Source organism: Stegastes partitus, unplaced genomic scaffold (genome assembly GCF_000690725.1).
Source record: "Stegastes partitus isolate 25-593 unplaced genomic scaffold, Stegastes_partitus-1.0.2 Scaffold1063, whole genome shotgun sequence".
Classification (NCBI taxonomy): domain Eukaryota; kingdom Metazoa; phylum Chordata; class Actinopteri; family Pomacentridae; genus Stegastes; species Stegastes partitus.
The window spans coordinates 203,849-227,143 of NW_007578794.1; the positions used below are offsets into that span (position 1 = coordinate 203,849).

A 23,295-nucleotide genomic window follows, 5' to 3' on the forward strand; every position below is an offset into this window, starting at 1 on the left:
ATCACAAGCTGAGAAAGTTATTCTGGGGAGAAAAAGGAGAGGAGCCTTATAAGTTAGTGATGAGGTGATAAACAACTGCAAACATACACTAACTAGTGCATTTATTAGCCATGCATCAACAAGTGAGAAGTTTGTATCACTGTCTGTTGTAAACCCACATATTAAATATAATATATATATTAAAAGAAAAATGTATGGTTCTGTTCATTCACCTCACCTCCATACCCCGTCAGCACTCAAGCCAGTAACACGGCTCAGTTTCCGCACTCTTGGTGAGCTGGCCCTACTTCTTCCACATATCTGGTCTTGACCAAAGCAGTGTGGTAGTATACCAGTGATTCTCGGTGTGTTGGTCCTGCCTAGCAAATCAGTAAAGTTAATCACGTTCCTCAGCCGCCTGTTGCCTGTCGGAGTTCGGACTTCCATGGACATACCGAGACTGCAGCACAGCACATCTCTGAAAGTAAAACATGACTTGGCAAAGGCCAGTGAACTCTCTGTTTGTTATAATGTCTCTCCTCTTTATTTAGTAATTAGTAATAATTTGTTTCTTAGCCAAATGTCAGCATTTGTGTATGGATTTTTATTTTTCCTCGAGGTGCATGAATAGAACCATACATTTTTCTTTTAACCTTTTGGTGATCGCCACAAAATGTACCTTGAAACACCAATTGCTCATTCTCTTCCAGTTCCATGGAGCTCCAGATTTCTATGAAGCAATGCTGAAGAACCTCAACATAGTGTTTACCACTCTGTTTTCTCTGGAGTGTGTCCTTAAGGTTATTGCTTTTGGTCCACTGGTGAGTAATGGTTTCAGGGCAGCTCCAATGGTCCTGAAAGATACAAGACAGCTAATGATTATCAACTGTTGTTTCTCAGAATTATCTAAAGGACGCCTGGAATGTGTTTGACTTTGTGACTGTGTTGGGCAGCATTACTGACATACTGGTGACTGAAATTAATGTAAGTGCACCTTTTTTCATTTGCTTGACCCCTTGTCTGAACAATGCATTGTATCTATGTGTGCCTGTTTCTCAGTCTTAATTTCTTAAAATGCTGTAACATCCTTTATTGAACTGTTCTGTGTTGTGTTCTGGTGATACAGAAAGTATGACTCGGCCAACAGTGGCTGCTGGTTCTGTCTGTTGTTTACTGTTGGCATGTGAACAATATCTTTAGCTACACACCAGTTCCAAAATAACACAAAAAGCACAATTGCAAGTAAGATAAAGAACAAACACAGTGAACATACCTGTACAACAAAATACAAAGGCAGACAGTGTCTGCGTGGTTAAACAACAGCTCCTTCCTCAATCACACCTACACACAGACACCTGTACCATTGAGTGCCTATGATAAGGTTCTAAAAGTATGTTTAAAAACTTCATATTTGGACACAAAATGTATCTGCAAACTCACAACATCATACTATCATGCAGAAATGCCTATGACAACAGTTAATGTTCATCAAAAAAAATGTTCTCTTTGCAGCAGAGAAAAGTAAAGTTTACCTCTCCTCAGTGTTTCTGTCACGAACTGAGGAGAACTGCCGTTGAGAGTGTGATGATGTCACACACACACAGTATTTATTTGGTTACACATACAACACTGCTGTCATGGTATTAAGTGGTAGTTGGGACATCCTGTACAAACAAACAAGTTAGCCACATGAGCAAAGACAATCACATGGCAGTGGTCGAGAGAGTCTGATAGTTTCAGCAGTGGAGAGAAGGGAGGATAGTGATCCACTTCTTAGAGTAATCTTTAATGTGTGGTCTACAGTGGAGTAATATTCTGCACTTGTTTCTGATTTGTGTTGGACAGTTTTTTTTATTCATTCTAGATTATTCCTTTCAGTGCATTTAGCTTTGTACACGTGTGTATTGTAAAGAAGCCTTTGACTGATTTATATGTTTACTTGTATCAGTTCATGTTGTTCCAGTATGACTGTTCCTGTTCTCTTGTCTCTCCTTTCCTACCTCTTCCTTTCTACTCACCTTCCTCTGCCAATCACTCTCTCCCTTTATATTTCTGTATCTTGTCCTTCTCTCCTACTACATTTGTTGATTGTCATTTCTGGTCTTGCCATGCCGTGGTTCCAAACTTCACTAGACTACGGTGAGTGACTTTCTGCTGCCATTCTCTGTTAATTACTGAAGTCCTTCCCACCAATCTAAATGCAGATTTCACTGTAGTTCCTATTGAAACTTTTGCCAGTTTAGCAGTCAAAGTGATTTGAGCCATCCATGCCCCAGAAATGAACCATCGTTCAAAATCACTGACATAGTTATCTTTCTCTTGCCATCTTGATATAAAATCAGAATCAACTGGGCCTGCCCAGGAGATTCCACACTACAGATAACGACTCAATATCAATTGCTGAATTGTATGCGCAATTGTATGTGCAAAATTTGTGGAAGAATCTGCATTCATTGCGTTCCCCCACTCATCTATTCAGGTTCTTCCTATAATTTGTCACTGTCTGTATTTTCTGTATGCTGTAGTTTCATCATGCTTGCATATTCAGCATTTTCTCACTGAACTTCAGTGGAGACAGTAACAAAGCAAGGGTTTCGTTCAAAAGAGACCTCAATTCTGATAGAAGTCCTTTTAATTTGTGTGACCCAAATTGCTGAAGCTTTACATGAACTTCAGCTTGTTGCCTAATGCGAGTTAAATGCTTAAATATGCTCAGTACCAGCTGATCATTTGTAACTAAGCGAAGCAACTTTCCTCAGTTGTGATAAGAATGTGTTTATCAGTAAGTGATGAGGTAGCTGGTTTGTAAGTCCTCAATGTTCTATCTGTGTCTAACAGGACAGACTGCTGAACCTGAGCTTTCTGAGACTCTTCAGAGCTGCTCGACTCATCAAGCTTCTGAGGCAGGGTTACACAATTCGCATCCTGCTGTGGACCTTTGTCCAGTCCTTCAAGGTGCTTATACACATTATAAGATGACCACACATCAGCAATCTTATCCTCATTGATCACATGCTTGTATCGCACACCGATGTGCAATAACTACATCAGGGCCGCTGTGGCGCAGGTGGCAGAGGGTTATCCTCTAATTGTAAGGTTGGTGGTTCGATCCATCCTCCACAGTTGAGGTGTCCTTGGGCAAGACACTGAACCCAAAGTTGCTTCCAATGTCAGGCAAGCACCTTGCATGGCACTCTGTTGCCATTGGTATATGAATGTGTGTGTGTGTGTGTGTGTGGATCCTGGGTATGACATTAAAGGGAATCCTTGGCAAGCAGGGCCTTGGATCCTGTAATTCCAACGGGCTTCTCCTCCTTGGACTATATGCTGAAAATGAGCTGGTCATCACTAACACCGTTTTCATTCTTCCGAATTGTCACAAGACCACGTGGAAACACCTGCAGTCAAAGCACTGACTACATCCTCACCCGATAACGTGACCGGAGCAATGTCCTTGTGACCTGTAGCATGCCGGGTGCAGATGACTGCAGGGATCTTCGCAAGGCTGAAGATCCCTGGAGTCAGGGGAAGACTACTCCAACCGTCTCAGAGAGCGTCTGAGCGAGACTCCACCACCGGCGCCACAGCCAGATTCTGTAGAAGCAGACTGGTCCGTGCGCCTTGACACCATCAGCAAGGCTGCAGAGGATGTAGTTGGGTACTGCGGTCATTCTCATCAAGACTGGTTCGACCGAATTGACACCAGTATCCGAGAACTGATCGATCACAAGAGATCTGCCCGCCATGCATGGGAGACTCGCCCTTCCCGTGCCTGTTTGCAACGCTTCCAAAAGGCAAAGCAGGAGCGCCAGTGAAGGGTCCAAGAGATGCAGAATCTCTGGTGGCAAGATAAGGCAAAGGAGATCCAGTCTTATGCTGACAGCAGAGACCGCTGGCGTTTCCACGCTGCAACAAAGGAAATCTTTGGTCCTCGCCGTGGTGGTACCAACACCCTCCTGACTGCCGACAGAGCAACCACCCTTACAGAGGATTAAGCCATCCTTAAAAGGTGGAAAGAACACTTTCAGATGTTCCTGAATCGTCCATCTACCACGGCTGATGATTTGCTTCGTAAGGTACCCCAACACCCAGTCAGGCATTCTATGTCACTCCCTCCCTCCTACACTGAGTTTCAGAAGGCGCTGAAGCGCATGAAAGCATGGAAGGCCCCAGGTCCCGACAACATCCCACTGGAACTCATTACTTATTGGGGCGATGCCGTGGAGACCAGGCTTTTCATGATAATTGTGCATATGTGGGAGACGAAAACTGTACCTGTGGACCTGAAGGACGCCACCATCATCACCATCTTCAAGAAGGGGGATCATTCTGTCCCCAGAAACTACTGCAGCATAGCCTTCCTCAGCATCGCCGGGAAGTTCGGCTTCCGAACATCTCTTGGCACAACTGACATGATCTTCTGTGCCCGCCTGCTTCAGGAGAAGTCCCGTGAGCAACAACGATCACTCCTTTTCATCTTCTGGGACCTGGAGAAGTCTTTCGACAGCATTCCAAGATCAGCTATGTGGGCAAACTTGAGATGCTTTGGCTATCCCAACCACTTCACAGACCTTGTACAGGCCCTTCATGATGGGATGACTGGTCACGTCGTGGCGAAGAACACCATCTCTGATCTCTTCTCCATCACCACTGGTCTGAAGCAGGGCTGCGTTCTGGCCCCCACTCTCTTCTCCCTCCACCTTGAGGCTATGATCTACGAGCCTCCTGACACGGCCTCTGGCATCCAACTTTGCTGCCGAATGGATGGAGGCCTCTTCAACACAGGACGCCTTCGCGCCCACCGACTCACCACCCCAGTTACAGTACGGGAGCTGCAGTATGGTGACAACAATGCAACCCCTGTGGGCACAGTCGACGCCCTCCAGACTACTGTTGATGTCTTCGATGGTGCGTACTCCCGCCTCGGTCTCACCTCCAACACTGGCAAGACCAAGATCCTCGCGCAGGGAGCCCCGGGCCATCCCCCTCCAGACACCAGCAACGTACATCTCCGCAGCGAAGTCCTTGAGACTGTGGAAGAGTTCCCCTACCTGGGAAGCTACCTTTGCAATGACTGCCCTGCACAGAAAGACATTGACAACAGGATTCAACCATGCAGCTTTTGGGAAGCTCTCCAAACGTTAACCACGACCTCAACCTTCATACAAAAATCGTGGTGTTCCAAGCCATTGTTCTCTCTACATTCCTCTATGGCTCTGAGGTGTGGGTCCTGTACAGAAGTGACATCAAAAAGCTGGAGCGTTTCCAACAGCAGAAACTCTGTGCAATCCTGAAGGTCAAATGGCAAGATCTCGTCCCAAATAAAACTGTCCGTCTCCGAGCCAATCTCCCCAGCATCGAGACTACGATGGCACGACATCGCCTTCACTGGGCAGGACATATCAGGAGAATGCCCGCAACTCGACCCCCCCTGCCAGATCCTGTTCTTACAACTTCAACATGGCACAAGATCCCGAGGAGTACCCAAGCAACCGTTTCGCGACCAATTGAAGGTCACTCCAGCTGCGCTCTCCACCCACCCTGCCCTGCCCAAAATGCCCTCGACACTTCCATACAGCTCTGGGCTTGGGCAGCCATATCAGACATTGCCACCCAAGAACAGCTACCACCTAACTGAGGACGAGTTGAACCTGTCTTAGATATAATGCTCAGACACAAGCTACCGCCAATGGATGAATGAATGTGAGTGTGAATGGGTGAATGAGAAAAACATTGTAAAGCACTTTAAGTACCACTAAGGTAGAAAAGTGCGATATAAGTGCAGGCCATTTACTTGCACACACAGACTCAAACACAAAGGCTGCAATAATTTAGAGTGGATATTATTAATTTTGGTTTCCTATTGTTCCCTTTAGGCTCTGCCTTATGTTTGCCTGCTGATTGCCATGCTGTTCTTCATCTACGCCATCATTGGAATGCAGGTGTGTGACGCCGCTCTTCTGTGGTCACAGGGTGATAGTCATGCAGTGATTCATCATAAAATGTTGTGGCCTTAACATGAAAAAACATAAACTACAGTAAACTAGAGACAGTACAAATACATCTCCCTCATTGTGTCCCTGTTTTAGGTATTTGGCAACATTGAGCTGAACGAAGACACAGCTATCAACCACCACAACAACTTCCGTACTTTCCTCCAAGCTCTAATGCTACTCTTCAGGTACCTTTTTTTGTCTACATCTCACAGTTTTCTTTCTTTCTTTCTTTCTTTCTTTCTTTCTTTAAACTGTAAATCCTTGGACTTCCAGATGGGCAAATAGCCTATGCCATAGTACTATTTAAATATAAGGTTAGACTGCATCTAGATTTGATGATGCAGCTCCACTGACTATAGGAAGAAAGACATGAACGTGATAGAGGTGTGGAGCAAACTTTTAAGCAAAATGACATACTTATCATAGAAAAGTATGAATTTGAAACAAGACAGAACTTAAACCAGTTTCATATGAAATCCATAAGTCTAAATGTATTTCATTGGTACACTACAGTTTCAAGGTGGAAATGCTGAGCCATGACACTGACTGCTTATTTTGCTCATATGGACATGGTAACATTGTAAAAATCTTGACTTTCACCAGAGAAGGTCTTGAATCCCTATTTATACATTAATATTTAATGTTATGGAGAAACCTTCCAGGAGCTTTAAGTGATCGCTGGTAAAGTAGAACAGCACAGAAGTCCATGTTCTGTCTTTAAAGTTGTTGAAACTGGACTGTGGAAATGCAAAATGCTGCCAGCCTGTTATGTCTATTCAATCAAAGGTCCTCTGTTTTTGTCTGCCTGTGTTTTTGTGTTGATTAGGAGTGCAACTGGGGAGGCCTGGCACGAGATCATGCTGTCATGTTTGAGTCACCGAGTATGTGATGAGCGATCAGGGTCCCATGGGAAAGAGTGCGGCAGTGATTTCGCCTACTTCTACTTTGTCTCATTTATCTTCCTGTGCTCCTTCCTGGTCAGTACTGAAACACACCAAAATGCAGCCACTAAATTGTCACGTGATTGTTGGGCTACACGTATTTTATAGGCCTGTATTTACTGTAATTTGTCTCATTGTATATGTCCAGTCAGATTTAGGTAATTTTTATTGAAAGTTCTAGTCGACAGAAATCTGCCAAATGTAAAAGGAGATTTAAAAAAAAATAAAAAATAAAAAATGTAATTAAAATCTCAATTTAAAATATCCAGCCCTCCTGCTGCGACTGTCCCCTCTCTGTTCTAAGACCCTACCACCAGACAATCACAGACATGCAGAGATAGCCAAGGTAAAACGTTTAATTTGTCGCCTCACTCAGGATTCAAACCCCAGTTTCCCAAGAAGGGACCTCATCTAAAGGTCAATTCATGGTTTCTGCATAGACTTTAAAAACAGATGGCAGGTTTGCACCACATGCAGTGCTATTCATGCTACAAAGGTACGTATCAGTCTGCTACCTCTGATCAGTCACACTACCCCTCATATCGAGCACAGAAAAGCATTAAGGGCTGCAGTGGATGTTTCTGAAAGGATGCCTGTGGCTCCACACTTTTTACAGGATACAGCAGCTAGTTACAGACTGGCCAGTAGAACCATCTCAATGTAATCATTCTTCAGTTGTGCCAAGCACGGTGGAAAGACTGAGCACAGGATTTCTGGAGAATTTGAATCTTTCCACTGTCTTTGGGCACCGTTGATAAACATGCACAGATCAAAACTCCTCCAGTGTCTACAGTGATTACTTCAATGACATCTCCAATATTTGTGAATTATAAAGGGTTAATGATAGAGAATTTCCTCATACACCGCCTCTCTGATAACAAGAATTTATTTTAAAAACCAGTTGTTTTCCTTGCACATGGGCTAGCAGTTAAAACACTGACACACATTGGCAATTTCTCTGGCTGCACACAGACATGTATGTCATGAGTGTCCTTACGGACCATTGCAAATGCATAAAGCATGAATTGGCCTTAATGCATTGTCCTACCACATCCTGTTCTCACTGTGGGCTTTGCGGCCTATTTAAACTATCCTATATGAGTGGAATCTGATTGAAAAGCCTGTGACTGGCTAAAATCTCTTATTACAATCTATATTTTTAAAGCCTGAAAATGGAACCAGAGGAGGTGCACTGTAGTCTAAATAATGCTTACCCCAGGCTTAAGCGTGAAGCACCATGCATGAATTACAATGGCTAAAGAATTTTTTTTTTCTGTGTTCTTAGCAATAAAAAAAAAAAGTAGACGTTTTAAACCCTTTTATCTGTACTGCCAAGAGAGATGGGCTTTGCCACACAGACAACAGCAGACAATAAAATACCAGTAGTACATTATTTTGTGTTTTATTTCAGAAAAAGGTTTTTTTTTGTATGATAGGTCAGCTCATACAATCAACAACATTCTAATGCAGGGCTATTTATCCTGCTACTTGATAATGATTATAATGTGTAAAGCTCAAATAAGATCAGACAACAGTACAGTTAAGTTCATAAAGAGCTAATTGGTGACCTCCTCTAACTGGGGAGCGAACTGACAACAAGCTAACTAGCCAGAAACAAGCTTGCTAGTCAGCCACAGGATTTTCAACCAATTTTTCAGCTGCTTGCTTTGTTATAAGTTCCAGATATGTATCAATGACATAGGATCCATAGTTAAATAAAAATGCCAGTTTTCATTCAAAAATACCTGGAAAACTTAATTAGGAAAAAAGACACAATGACATCACACACTACATTACTACTCTTGTAAAATACTTTCCTCATTTAGAATTTGTCAATTGATTTACAAAAGTGATAAACACAGTGAATCCGCAAGGAAAGTACTTGAGAGAAAATGGATATTTCTACAAGTGAAATGAGAAATACAATGTAGTCCTAATCTCATACAAATGTATAAATACATACATACATACATACATACATACATAGACTCTGAAGAAACATGAACAGTTACTTGTGCACTGATTGGACTGGGTCACACATATGAGCCTTGAGACAGCCTAAAGCTACAAATTCACTTTAGCATGTGGATTCTCACTCACAAAGTAAGACAGAGAAGTTATTTTCAAATTTGTTCTAACCCTGCAGCAACATTACTTTAAAATACAGTACATAAATGAAGTGAGTGCACCACTTGCAATGTCACTTAAGTGTAGCAGAACATTTCCTTTTAGACTACATTTAAAATGCAGGACCCAAAGTAGAAAATCAATGCTTCAAAAGTTAATATACCTGTGATTAGTGACAAACGTTTGGTATCCTCCATGAGTATGGAGTCTATCATCAAAAATAAAGGTAGGCAAATTCCCTACTATTCAACTTAAAAGCAATGCAATTTCTGCAGGGTGGTGCAATTTTGAATCATTTGATATTCAAGTGTGTAGATGTAGTGTAACGACACTGGTATAGGGTAAACTACACTTTATAATTCAAATGTTGTGCTCTTTTACATCCAGGGACACTATTCAGATGTTTCTTTTTTTTAAATTAGGCCATCTGAGAGACCTTTATTAGGAATATTTCAGATTAAATATTCATAAATGTATCAAAACTATTTGCATTGATCAGTCTTCTAATCAGAAGTCGTAAACTCTGATTTCATTGACCTCCAGGTCCCAAACAAAGAAATATACAGTAGAACCAATGTTAATTATATACAAAAAATGTATTAACTAAAGCTACACAAAAGAAGTACAACAACAATGGCATAACAAACAAGATAGTGAATGACAGAATACAGATTTTTTAAAAACTAAGTACTTAACAATGATCGTCACTGGAAGCAGTTGGTAGAGTGGTGCTCAATTTAGAATCACTTTGGAATTGACAAGCTAATTGAGAGTTTCAAAATTCACCAGTTTAGCAGAAGGAAAGTTGTATTTGCATATTGGCACTCCAGAATCAAAGTAAGGGAGGGAGAGGACTGCAGGCAGTGTGTGTCTTTTTGAAGATTTGTTGGATGAGTTGATTCAGTACCTCAAAGACAGGACAGCACCTTTGTTTAGTTGCGTTAAAAAAAGTGTGCCGGAGCTGAACAGTCAAAGTTCATAGTTACAAAGAAAACATTTGTTGTATTGAAGAAGTAAAAGTTAAGAAGCCCCAATTTAAATAAATAGAAGAAACAAATCCCTAGAAAAATAGTTGATAAGAACCCCTAAAAATTAGGTAGTAGAAAAAAACCACGTTGCATTCCAGTGACTTATTTTATTACAGAAAGTTCTTGGAGCCATATTCATATTAGTCATCTAATCAATTATGGATGTGTTCATCTGAAGGACTGGTCCTGAGTTTTACTGTCAATGAGAGGTCAGAGACCAAATATCTTTAGAACTTAATTTGAGGTGATTTTTCTAAATGTACAAATCACATTGCTAAATATCTACGATGAATCTGGATCTGAAATCCCACTGAACATGTGATTAAAATTATATCAGACATGATATGTTCTCTCCTATAGTTCCTGACATAATTTTAAAAAGTGTAAACATGCATACAAACTGTAGAATTTCAGAACACATGAAAATAAACTTCGAATATAACTAAGAATGTAAGCATATACACTCAAGAACAAGAAAAATAGGACTTAGGAATTATATATGTTTAGTAAAATTCTCTCTGTGTCTTTTTTGAAGAGGGGTGTTTGTCTCATGTGTACGCCCTTCACTTCAGATGTGAGGTGTTCTTTCTCATTACTGTTCCTGATGACCTGGTATTGTAGACTGAGTTAAGATGTTGGGATCATCAGTCCTGTGATGTTGGATTTCCTAAAGTTTACGATTCAAAATTGTTCAGTTAATTCTCGTACAGAGGAGGAGAAGAAAGTCAGGAGAGCATAGTGAAAGATGTAATCTCCTCTTCTCAAGAGGTGTTGTCATCTTTAGGATTGGCACTTTGTGACTCAAATGGTGTTCTACCAAATTTACAGATGTGAGAAAGGGTCTATGGATTTACTGTGTGTTGCTTTGGAATGTGCCAATAAACTGATTTTCTTCTCCTTGGTAGACTACAAGTGATATTGCACAGGAGTGTACTCACTTCTGTTGTATACTGTGTACATGTGTATACGTCTGACCATCACTTTATGTCAACTTAGTTTGACTTAGGATGTATCAAATTCAACATTATTAAAATTATAAAAATGTTTTATTAAATTATTTAAAAGCAAGACGAAGAGTATAGCATTTTATATTATTTCAACTGGCCTGATCCAGCAAAAATGTGATGCAACAGAGATGCAGCTTACAAGCCAATGTGCAGTGTCTAAGTGTATGAATGGTGTTACTCAGTTAATTTAGCATAACAACTCTTCAAGCTAGCAGGACTTGCATAGCTGTTGTTGGCTTACTTAGGCTCGATCACTTGTTGATTCATGTTAATTGAAGTAACATATTTCTCGCAGGGCTATAGAAAAATGGATAGTGCAACACAGCTGAAATGCTGTGGCTATAGGAGTGGAGTCTTCAGCTTGTCCAAAGTCAGCACTGTCAAGATGGTTGCTATTGGTCAGGAGCTCAAATTCAGAGTTCACCAAAACAGAACTTAACACAAAAGATTTGTGAGGATTTATTTCACTTACATAAATAGCTCCATGGTCCCACCAGTGTTATTGAAACTGCTGCCACCAGACCGGAACACTGGTCTAATTTACCACTTCATGTGTGTGTTCCAGATGCTGAATCTGTTTGTGGCGGTCATAATGGATAACTTTGAGTACCTAACCAGAGATTCCTCCATCTTGGGGCCTCATCACCTCGATGAGTTTATCCGGGTTTGGGCCGAGTACGACCCGGCTGCGTGGTATGTTCAAGCCCTTACTGGGTTTCAGATAGTAGGTAGATAAAGTGGAGGGATTATACACCTTAACCCTCTCTTCTCCCCGCTTGTGACTAAGGTGACTGAACTAGGCCTCATTAACAGGCATGGTTCTTATACCCTGTTATATGCAGTCAACCCACTGATAATTATTATTTTATTTGAAGCTGTCCTGAACGTTTGTTGATTTATGTGCTTGTTCTTTTCCGCAGCGGACGGATTTCCTATAAGGATATGTACAATTTGTTACGCGTTATCTCACCCCCCCTTGGCTTAGGAAAGAACTGCCCTAATAGGGTAGCATACAAGGTTTGCAAATACTAGACATTTCTGTTACTAGGGTTGTTTACCTCTATGCCAAGAGACTTTTTTACTGAATGGCTGTGCACCACTGAAATCACACTAGCACCCACCCCTCTAAACTGTCTGGCTTTGGTTGATGATGCCGGGTGGAAACAAAGTTTTCAAAGCCGTGGCATTGTCCCAACATGCCTAATGCCATGCTGCTTTCTCATGTCTGCAATGTTTAGATGGCAGACACATTTTTCCTCACATTCTATCAGATCAAACCCTTATAGGTCTTGAAGGAAAATTGATCACTACGCTCAGATCAGCTCAAAAGCCTCATAAGAATGTAATTTGATCATTTATGAAGACGTCTGCCTTAGGAAAGCCAGGCTATGAGTGAAAGTCCCACAAAAGAGCTCTGGTTGGCATTGAAACCTTTGTCTCCTTGCACCCTGGTTGAGGTACCAATGGGATGTCTGTGAGCATGCTGAGGCAGACATCTCAGTTACAATGCTATCATTTCTCTTCCCTCCCATCAGCATTCTGCGTGTTGGATCAATCCATCCTCTCTTCTTCTCTTCCCTTCTCACTTCTCCAACCAGACTCACTCTTTGCCATTCTTTGTTTCCTCTCAGGGGTCCTGAGCTCCACACTGATGCATCCCGTGCCCTGACACAGTGGCCGAGGATGGCATCCACCTCACATCTCACCCGAGGAAATCTATTAACAACAGATTTCTGTTTTTCCTTTACATTTTTCTCCTGTTGATTTCTTCCCTTTGTTCCTCTCCTCCTTCTCTAACTCTCCATCCTTCTCTGTTTGCGTTCTGGTTATTTTTGATTTCATACCCTGTGAAGTGGCCATATCAAGTACATCGATATGTATCAGATGCTGCTCCACATGTCCCCACCCTTAGGTTTGGGAAAGAAATGTCCACCAAGAGTCGCCTACAAGGTAGACCCTGCTCTTCCTCCATCTTCTTCCCTGTGCTAAACAACCTTTCTCCCATTGGCGTGAAATCAATCCAATGTCTGTGCTCTGCAGTGTTCCCTTGTTTCTTCTACCTCATCTTTACTGTCTTTACTGTTTCACTGAGCATAGTTGTTTGTGTGGGCTAATACCCATCACTAGTTATAATAGGTAGGAGCTTAACTAAAGAGAAATAATTAAGATATGTTTATGGAGGAAATTTGCTCAAGTACGTCACTATTTCCTTTGAATGGTACAACCTAGTTTGTCTGTGTGTGTGTGTGTGTGTGTGTGTGTGTGCGCGCGCTTTCTATGTGTGCTCTGTAACATTGTGGTTCTGTCTTTGCTGCCCATTCCCTCATTTGTCATCAACTGTGTGTGTGTGTGTGTGTGTGTGTGTGTGCGTGTGCGTGTGCGTGTGCGTGTGTGTGTGTGTGTGCGCGCACATGCATGTACCTATCTGGGTGTTAGAATGTTACCATTGCACAGCATTGACAAAAACAAGTCATTGCATCATTTTAATTATCATTCTTTATGAATTAGACCCTGTTTCCACCTAATTTAAGTGATCTGTATCTGAATGTCTTGTCTGACTCAGGGAAGTTGCTATGCAATTGCCCTGTAAATGTTCACAGAAAGCATTGCAAAACAGAATGCAATCATAACAAAATCAATAATAATCATAATAATAATAATAATGCATTTATTATGTTATTTCTGTAGCACCTTTCAAAATGTTACAAAGTGATTCAGAGAGCATTAAAATACACAAAACATTAGATTTAAAAAATGAAAGATAGGAAACATGAGTAAAAAACAGTACAACTACAAAAAGACTAATAACCAAGCATCTGAGTAGAAATAAAAGTTGCAGAAATGCTTGTCTGTACAGGTGAGCTTTTGAAAGTGTTTTTAAACTGAAACAGCTAACAACAGTCAAAGCACAGTCCCCCTCAGTTGTGAGCCTTTATTGTGAGAGGTTTAACAGTAGCTGGGTTTCAGATCTCAGGGGTCGCGGTGCAGAATATGACGCTAAAAGTTCTGATATATAAACTGGGGCAAGTCCATAAAGAGATTTAAAGGTGATCAACAGAACTTTGTGGGAAGTCTTGATGCTAAGTTTTGAAACAACTGTTGCTGGGCAATTGTTGAGTTGTTGAGGCAAGTGAATAAAGAGAAAATGAGGGCGTGTATAAGCTGCTCACTTATGTTTCTGGGGAGAATTGGTTTGGTCTTTGCAATATATATTTAAATTGCAGGTGGCATGACGGGACTAAAGTCTTGATGTGCTGGTTAAAACTGAGGTTGTGATCAAAGATAACTCCAAAGCTGGTTGCTGCACGTGTCATATTGGTTGAAAGTGGTCCAAGGCTGGGGGGTGATGTTGTTGGAAATGTGGTTGGGACCAATAGTCAAGACCTCAGTTTTATCTGTGTTCAGTTGTAGGATGCTAGCTGCCATGCAGTCCATAATTGGAGTGAGGCTGTATTGCAAAGAGTGTAGATTGTCCTCATTATCTGGAGTAAGCGATATGTCTAGCTGGTAGTCATCATTATAGCAGTAGTAGGAAACAGGAGTGAAGCTGCGAATGATATGACCAGGGGACAACAGACAAAAACTGAATAAAATGGGTCCAAGGATTGCCCCCTGAGGGACCCCACAGGACATTAGGACAGATAAAGATGAAAAATTGTAATCTGTGACTTTTTTAAAACTCTTATGAAAACCACAGATGCCAACTGAGTTCTTGTGCCCGTTTAAGAGTATTTTATGCTCTACTGTGTCGAATGTTGCACTCAGGTCCAGCAGAATAAGAACCGTCAGACTGCCAGAGTTTGCATTCATCAGGATGTCGTTGGTAATTCTTACCAGGGCTGCTTCTGTGCTATCATTTTTTTTTCTGAGCCCAGACTGGAATTTGTCAAATTCTGAATTATTTTGAATTGCTTCTAAAGTTTAATGGGCAACCACTCTTTCAACTAGTTCCGCGAACAGCAGCTCTGAGATTGGGCAGGTGGTGGCTTTGTAATGTGGCCTACACTGTGATCTAATCTGAACAAGGAGGAAAATAATCTTCACAGTATGTTCACATTTTTAAGAAAAAATGTCTGTTTAACAAGTTGAAAGGTCACCTTACTTCATCTCATCTTAAGCTGCCCATCAAGAGTGGCTTCTTCCCCAGAAAATTAAAACTTTCCTTTCACTCAGGATACAGCTAAGAGCTGTAAGACAGGGGTCATATTACAGAGAGGCAGGTAGGCTAGCAGAAGTGCTGGTGATCTTTTACACAAGGATGACCTACACAAAAGTAGCTGCAGAAATGCCTTCCATGTAATTAATGTTCTTTTTAATCCTAGTTAAGTATTTGATCCCAAATTCAAAATAAATGCAAAAGACTTGATCAGATGGCATCAGCAGATGACAAATCCAAATGCAGATTGCCTGATGTTAACATACCCGTACTGGAAATGGGGCCATATTGTTAACCGTTCCTGCTTCAGCCTCCAGACCGTGGTCGGGAGACACAGGGGAGACTTCACCTCTGCTCCAGGGCCGAAACTGTCCTCAGCGTCAGGGTTACTTCAGGGTAACTTCAGTTTCTTCTTTTCAAACCACTGTCATCAACATGAAAACACCAGAGAGACACATCTTCCCTCATCTGGTACCAGTAGTAACAGGTTTGTAGCCGAGCCACGGTGCGTTCCACACCAAAATGTCCACCCACCGGCTCTTCATGCATCTGTCTCATGACATCAGACCGGAAGGTGCGTGGCAGCACAACTTATGGGTAAAACTGAGTGTCATTCAAACAGTAGAACCTCCTCACCAATATTCCATTGCAGATATAGAGCCGCTTCCACTGGCTCCAGTATGTCTTTGTGGCAAGACTGTATGGTGAGACTGTTACCCAAGGGGGGCATTCTCCTCCAGCCTCGATCCACGCCTTAACAGGTGCAGTGTCTGGGTCAGTTTCTTGGGCCTGCTGCAGCTCTTCCAGGGACCAGCCCGAGAACAGTGTGGTTTCATTGGTAGTGGTCAGGAAGATCTTCTCAGAAAAATGTCGGTGCACTGGGTCATCTCTACCCCCACTGAACTCACTGTGGTGGTGTCTGGGTGTCCCCATACCCCCACTGGACTCTGCATCCTCTGGCCCACAGCAGAGTCCAACACACACTGTACAGCTTGGTGACATTCTCCGGATAAAGGGAGGGGTCAGAAAGCTTACATGGACAGGACTGGCAGCAGGGCCTCCGAGACAGGGAATCTGCATTGCTGTGTAGACGACCAGCGCGATGGACGATCTCGAAGTTGTACTCACCAAGCTTTTCCAGCCACCGGGCAAGTTGTCCCTCAGGCTCCTTCATTTTTGTTAGCCAGCGGAGGCTGCTATGATCAGTACATACAGTGAAGGGCCGCCCCAGCAGGTACTGGCAGAAATGGGACGTGTACTCCACCACAGCCAGCAGCTCTCGTCGCGTGGTATAGTAGTTCTGCTCAGTTGTGGACAGTTTGCGACTCCCATAAGCCAGCACGCGCTCTCTGCCCCCCTGAACTTGGGAGAGAACAGCACCAATACCCACATCGCTCGCATCTGTGTCCAGCACCATGTCGCCTTGGTCGAGTGGGTAAGCCAGGACTGGCACAGTTGTGAGAAGACGCTTGAGCTTATCAAACGCTTCTTGGCATTTCTCGGTCCACTGGAACTGGGCGTGTTTCTGTGTCAGGGCATGGAGGGGCTCAGCGGTGGAGGCAAAGTCTTAAACAAAGCGCTGATAACATGATGCAAGACCAATGAATCTGTATACCTCTTGGAGAGACGTTGGCGCTGGCCAGTCCCGCACCTTTTGGACTTTGCTGGGGTCGGTGGCCACGCCGTCTTCTGAGACAATGTGACCCAGATCGGCCAACTGGCGGCGGAAGAGGCAGCACTTAGCAGGTTTTAGTTTCAGGTTGGCCTCGTGAAGTCTTTTGAAGACCTCACAATCTCTGGTACGTCCCTGCCCAGTACAATGATGTCATCCAAGTAGACAGGTCTCCCACTGTGTGCCAGCCAAGACATGGTCCATCAGCCGTTGGAATGTTGCCGGAGCATTGCATAGTCCAAACGGCATGACATTCTATTCAAACAGTCCGTTTTTGCTGCAGAAAGTAGCTGCCCTGCGCGCTCTAGGTGTCAGCTCCACCTGCCAGCAGTCAGAGGCAAGGTTGAGTGTGCTGAACCATTTGGCAGTGGAGAGTGTGTCTAAAGTGTCTTGAATGCGGGGCAGGGGGGTACGCGTCTTTGAAAGTGCAGTCATTCAATGCTCGGTAGTCTATACAAAGGCGGTATGTTCCATCTTCTTTACGTACCATCACAATTGGTGAGGCCCAGCTGCTGTGACTGTGATCTGCCAGTCCTGCACTCAGACTCTGCTCTATCTGCTGGTCAGCTTCTTGGTGTTTCTCCCATGCATCCGGCGTGGTGGTTGCTCAACTGGGGCACCTGGCCGGGTGATGATGTCATGTTGTACCAAGCTGGTGCGGCCAAGGTCGTTGGGCCCTGTGGAGAACACACCGCCATAAGTGGACAGCAGCTCTGCCAGCTGGAGCTGCTCCTCTCTGTTGAGCTCAGTGGAGCTCTGGGCATAGAGCTCCTGCAGGTGCAGTGGGGCAGGAGGGAACGTTGTGACAGGCTGTTCAGGTTGGCCTGGGGCTGTGGTGTCAGCAGGCTCTATGGCTTTTGCAGGCTGGAGAAACCCCGCGATGGCCCCCTCTTTGATGGTTACAGCCCTGCTCCCCGGATTGAATAGACGAAGTGGTACAGTTTTACAAGGCTGAGCCTCCACCAAGACTCGAGCAACCAGCACTTTGTGTTTCTCCACAAAACCCTTGGTGGGGCTCAGCATCACCTCTCCCTCTGAAGTGATGGTGACGGTTTTTAATCTGGACAGGGACGTCGGTTTCACCAAGCACAGGTACACTACCACGCCCGACACCCAGCGAAGTCTTAACATCTGGCGGCTCAAGTGGTGGGCGGACATCAGGGTGAATAGTGTTGTAATGGTGCAAAGGCAACACATTTTTCCTAGCACCACTGTCCAACACAGCACATACTTCGAGTTCATGCACAAGCATGTGAATGCTCATTTCTTGGCTTGAGGCTTTAAGATGAAGCACATCAGGCCCTGGGTGTTCAGTGGCAACTGCTGAGCCTGGTGATCTAGTTGCTTTCTTCGGTGAGGGGCAATTTCTCTTCATGCGGCCGAAGCCTGAGCAATTGTGACAGCAGATCTCGGCCCATTTAGAGTCAAGGTGGCTGCCTCGTTTAGGTGGTGTATATCTGGAGCTGGAGGACTTAGGCTGCCAGTTAACTGCTGGAGGTGTTGCAGAGGCCTCTGTCTCATCCTCCTTTAACCCCTCCCTGATCACTGCAGCACGGGATCGATGTTCAGCCATGTTTCGTGCCCCAGTTTGCATGAGGCTGGTGACATATGATGCGGCCTGCTTGGTGGTTTCATGATGGCGAGCAATGTCATAAGCTTGGGCCAGTGTGCGGGGCTGCTGCTCTAACAGTTTCTGTACGATCTCTGCATCTCCAAGTGCATTGGTAAAAACTTCAACACCAATAATATCCTGTTCAGTCTCAGTCCTGTCACTGTAGGCCAGACACTTTGCCATAAATATCATCCCTTCACACAGGAAGAGCTTCACCTGGCTTACATACCCGTTATCTCAGTTCAATGGCCACTGAAGCTGCATGTTCTGAAGAAGGACCATATGCCTTTTCTATCACCTCCACCAGGCGGCTGTAATCCCACATGGAAGACCGGGGGTTTTTATGAATAATTGCTCCTGCTGCACCCACCAGACAGAATTTTAGCTGGATGGCCATAGTCTTTTCTGACCAGTAGTTGGCTTTGGCACAGCTTTTAAACCGGTACAGAAACTCTTTCCAGGGAGTGTTGCCATCATACTGACCAGGGCATAAGGTGGGGACTCTTTCTCTGTGGTCGCCGTCTTCCTCACTCTCAGATGAAGGCTGGTAATGTGCACGGCGAGGCTGGCCTGCACGCTGCCTGCGATGCTCATTCTTGGTGAGGTTGCCTTTTAACTGCACAGTCTTGTCATGTGTTTGCTCCGATATTTGTCCATAATTAGTGTCCTCCAGTGAGCTGCAGCAAGGAGCAAGCAGCCTGGGGCACTGAGGGCATGGGGAGTAACAGGGGACTGGTGCGCTCTGGATGAAATCGTCTGGGTGAGCACACAGAAAGGGGTTTGTATGGGGCGTGAAAACAGTGTTAGCTAGTGGCATTGCTGTAGGATGATTGTGCACATAGTGGCATGGCTCTGGACTCCGCACACCGTCATCACAGTTTTTATGGCAGTGAATCTCTTCCTCCATGTTAACAAAGGGGTTTGGGCTTAATAATTTCGGCCAAGGGGAAACACATGCTGCTTCAACCACACCTCGCCTCATATTACCTGGCTGCTCTTTGCAGAAGAAGGGGTGATAATGTCCAAAACTCTCACTTATTCTACTCACATTGTCCATTCCTATTTTAACACAGTCCTCTTCTACTGCGGTTAGCGTCATGAACGGGTTAGAGTGGCTGGTTACTTGTCCAAACACATCGTGCATGTTGAGTGAAACGGGAACGCGGCTCGCGTCCGCCATCTTAGCTTGTTAGCGAGTGAGGGATAATGCCCTTCCAACCAAAAGTCCCGGTGTATTTCACCATCTAAATGCTCACCACTGCTGTCTAGCTGTATGTGAAGCGGTCCCTTCATGGTCGCCAGTGTTAACCGTTCCTGCCTCAGCCTCCAGACCATGGTTGGGAGACACAGGGGAGACTTTACCTCTGCTCCAGGGCCGAAGCTGTCTTCAGCGTCGGGGTTAACTCCCCTTTTATTTTACAGCAGTCGGGATCAAAAACACGGGACTCAGCTTTTTACTTGAGGGCTGTAGCATTTATTTGCCAGTAGTTTCCTGCAAAGGTACACATTTACTGCTACTTGTGCCTGAGCTATGCCTGCTCCAATCGCCCGCTCTCCTCACGTTCACCGTCATCCACGTCAGACACTCGCTCACTCACACACGCCGGTCAAGCAACCTGCGCACCCCAGCATTTCTTAAAGGGCCACACACATTCTTATAACAATATGAAGTCTACTTGAACACAGTGTAGCACATCCACAATCCTTCTGTTAGGCTGTAAAATGTTTAGAAATAAAACCTGGTTAGAATTTTCTTAGAAATACAAGATATCATTTACTGTCTAAAAAGCTACTTATTTTTTCTTGTTCTTTTTAATTGATTGTGCAGACTCTTGTTTAAGTCTAAGTGTGAGTGTTTGGTGCGTGTGTGACCAGAATGCAAATTAGCCTGGTTGTATACGTATGTGTGTGTGTGTGTGTGTGTGTGTGTGTGTGTGTGTGTGTGTGTGTGTGTGTATGCTTGGCCCACAGCTCTTCATCCCCATCTCATTCCGACTCTGGTCTTTCTTACTCTCTGCACTACCACTGACAGCACATGTAGGTGAATGCTTTTTGTGTTCAGGGAGCTCAACTCTTACAGCAACAATCCCACAGCACTCTGTATGCATCTAATGGTGTCATTAGTCCCATATGAACCAAGTCTTCCTGCTAAGGCTGCCCAAGCTTAGTGGAATGGAAACTCTTATTGGTAGTTGCCACTGTACATGTAGTGCATACTCAGCCTCCTCAACTCCAAGTTGATGATTGCTAGGATGGCAACCACAGAGTCGAGCTCCTGCGACTGTTGAGGCACCTCCATGGTTATGCGTTACATGCCTTCTCTCACCTTTTTTGCGGTCAACGTCAGTCTTGCACCAGTGCACTTTGACTTGCAGCGTAGTGCATACTGTAGCCAGTAGCAGTGAATGTGAATGTCTAGTTTGTCTCTTTTGTACATACTTACAGAGAAGGCTTTTTGTGTGCTGAACTGGGTCTCAGTAACGTTTTATTAATGTGGCTATCCTTGCACATTTTACACCCAAATTTAGAAAACAAAGGGAAATTCACAGAAGGAATTAGATCACAGCAGCACACAGATTGATTTCTCTGGATGGACTGTATGCTCTGGTCAGGCGGTTTGCTCCCACTCAGTAAACTAACGTCGATATGTCACCTAACTTTTTCCTTAGCGCCTCGTCAAAATGAACATGCCCATCGCTGAAGACAACACAGTTCACTTCACCTCCACCCTGATGGCCCTGATTCGCACTGCCCTGGAGATCAAACTGGGCTCAGGTTAGAGAAACACAACACAAATTATTTGAACAGAAAAAAAAATCTAATTTGAAAACATTTATTTCATGTCTTCTCTGGTTTTCCCATCTCAAGAAAAAAATGACAGTATAACAATATACAAGTAAGAGTGACAGTAAATCAAACTAAAAATCCAAATGTTTTGAGTGCAGTTTCTGCTGGTTGCCATGTCCTGCTACAATTATACTTAAGGTATAATTTATATAAGTATATTTTTTTACAAGCCAGCAAATTTTTAAGAGTCCCTAATAGGCCCTTTTTTAACACTTCAGAACTTTGAGTGAGAAGACAGAGAGTTTGGGTGCATAGAAAGGTGTGGACAGACAGACAAAGGATTAGCCTTTTGAACTGTCACAACTCAAAAACTAAGTTGTATAGAGAAAATTCTTACACTATGTGAAACACAGTCTTGTTTTACACAAGAACAAGATTTTCAGGTACATATTGTATACAATATAGATTTGGTTCCAGGTTAGAGAGACTCACCATTTCGGATTTTTACGCAACAATTTAGAGCAAGGATATAATGGGAGTCAATGACAATTTTGGTTGGCACACTTCTGAATAAAACAAATCCTACAGCAATGAGAGTCACTAAGTGTGAGAAGGCAAAAATGCCCATATGTCAAAAGTTCATTTTCACTGAACAGCATCTTTGAGTGTTTTGAAAAGCACCATATAAATATAATGTATAACTATTATTACTAACAAAAATCTGGATTTTACAAAAATATATAAAACTGAAACTGCAACCACCGAAAAAGATATCAAAACATAGATTTAGACGCATAACATTCAAAGCCTTGTGACCAGTTTAAACTTCTACAGGCTACAGAGTTCCAAAGATGGCTGAGTTTTGGCAGTTGTCCGGCCAACTTCCCATTCATTTCTTGTGACCAGTTTAAACTTCTACAGGCTACAGAGTTCCAAAGATGGCTGAGTTTTGGCAGTTGTCCGGCCAACTTCCCATTCATTTCAACTGAGATTTTTAATGCAGTTTTTAACAATGTTTTGTAAACTGTATGATAAATTGCTACCAAGAGCCATAGCACACCGTTCATGATAGAGCTGCACATTTCGTTATACCATCTACCATTAGCAGGGCCTGACCCAAGAACAGGCTCAGGAATAGAAGAGGCGCCAATCAATCCAGACTCAGAAACAGGCATGGAACCAAGAGAAGTGACAGCTGGCCCAGACTCTGGAACAGGAGAAGCATCAACCAAGGAAGAGGAGAGGCTGAAGCTGACAGGAGGCCACCAGGCCAATAACTAGCCAACCATACGGATTATGATCTTACTTGTAATGAAAGTGCAGATAGTCTTCATTCAGAAATGTGCGTTTCCTTCTGGTTGCACTTCTCAGTGGGTGACATGGACACACAGGGTTACTGATACTATTCTAAAACCGTTGGGACTAAGGACTAAATTGATGACAAGTGCTTTGAGACTTCTGCTTCTGGCATTAATGCTTCTCTGTGAAGGTTTCCCTACCTGCAAAACTACACTGGCCTGGACATAGACTACTCAGGGGCTAGTTTACTTTAAAGAAGCGCTCCTGTCTTTCCATGGATGTTTTTGGGTCACTTATCCACAACTTGATGAGGGACCTAAGAGCTCTACGCACACAGCAAATGTACAAAATAGGCCAGAGAGAAGGCGTACGACAACAGTTACAGAGAAAAGACAGTCGCTGCTATCTATAGTTCTGAGCAATGCAAAGCAATTTTTAACTGTAGCTGATTATTTTTCTATTGTTGTGACTCATGTACAGTTTTACGTTTATACAAAATAAAGTTACATAATTTATGTTTACACAAAATACATTTACATGATTAAAATTTTATAAATCGGATTTAACATGATTTACATTGAAAAAGGTGAAATACAGGCATAGACCATAGACTGTATAAAAGATGGACGTAGCAACCGGCCCTGAAAAATGAAGCCAACCCGGAAGTGTCAAAAACCTGCAATATCACTAC

General features: G+C 43.4%; 1 protein-coding gene across 1 annotated transcript in view; it reads left to right on the forward strand.

Moving 5' to 3' along the window:
- The window catches only part of LOC103367574 (voltage-dependent N-type calcium channel subunit alpha-1B-like), a 160,932-nt gene that overhangs the window by 83,554 nt on the left and 54,083 nt on the right, over positions 1–23,295 (forward strand). The window contains exons 12-20 of the mRNA XM_008295651.1: positions 690–800; positions 880–963; positions 2,818–2,934; positions 5,856–5,921; positions 6,069–6,160; positions 6,802–6,952; positions 11,644–11,771; positions 12,932–13,028; positions 21,188–21,293. Coding sequence (XP_008293873.1) covers positions 690–800; positions 880–963; positions 2,818–2,934; positions 5,856–5,921; positions 6,069–6,160; positions 6,802–6,952; positions 11,644–11,771; positions 12,932–13,028; positions 21,188–21,293 — 952 coding nt within the window. The remainder of the gene's footprint in view (positions 1–689; positions 801–879; positions 964–2,817; positions 2,935–5,855; positions 5,922–6,068; positions 6,161–6,801; positions 6,953–11,643; positions 11,772–12,931; positions 13,029–21,187; positions 21,294–23,295) is intronic.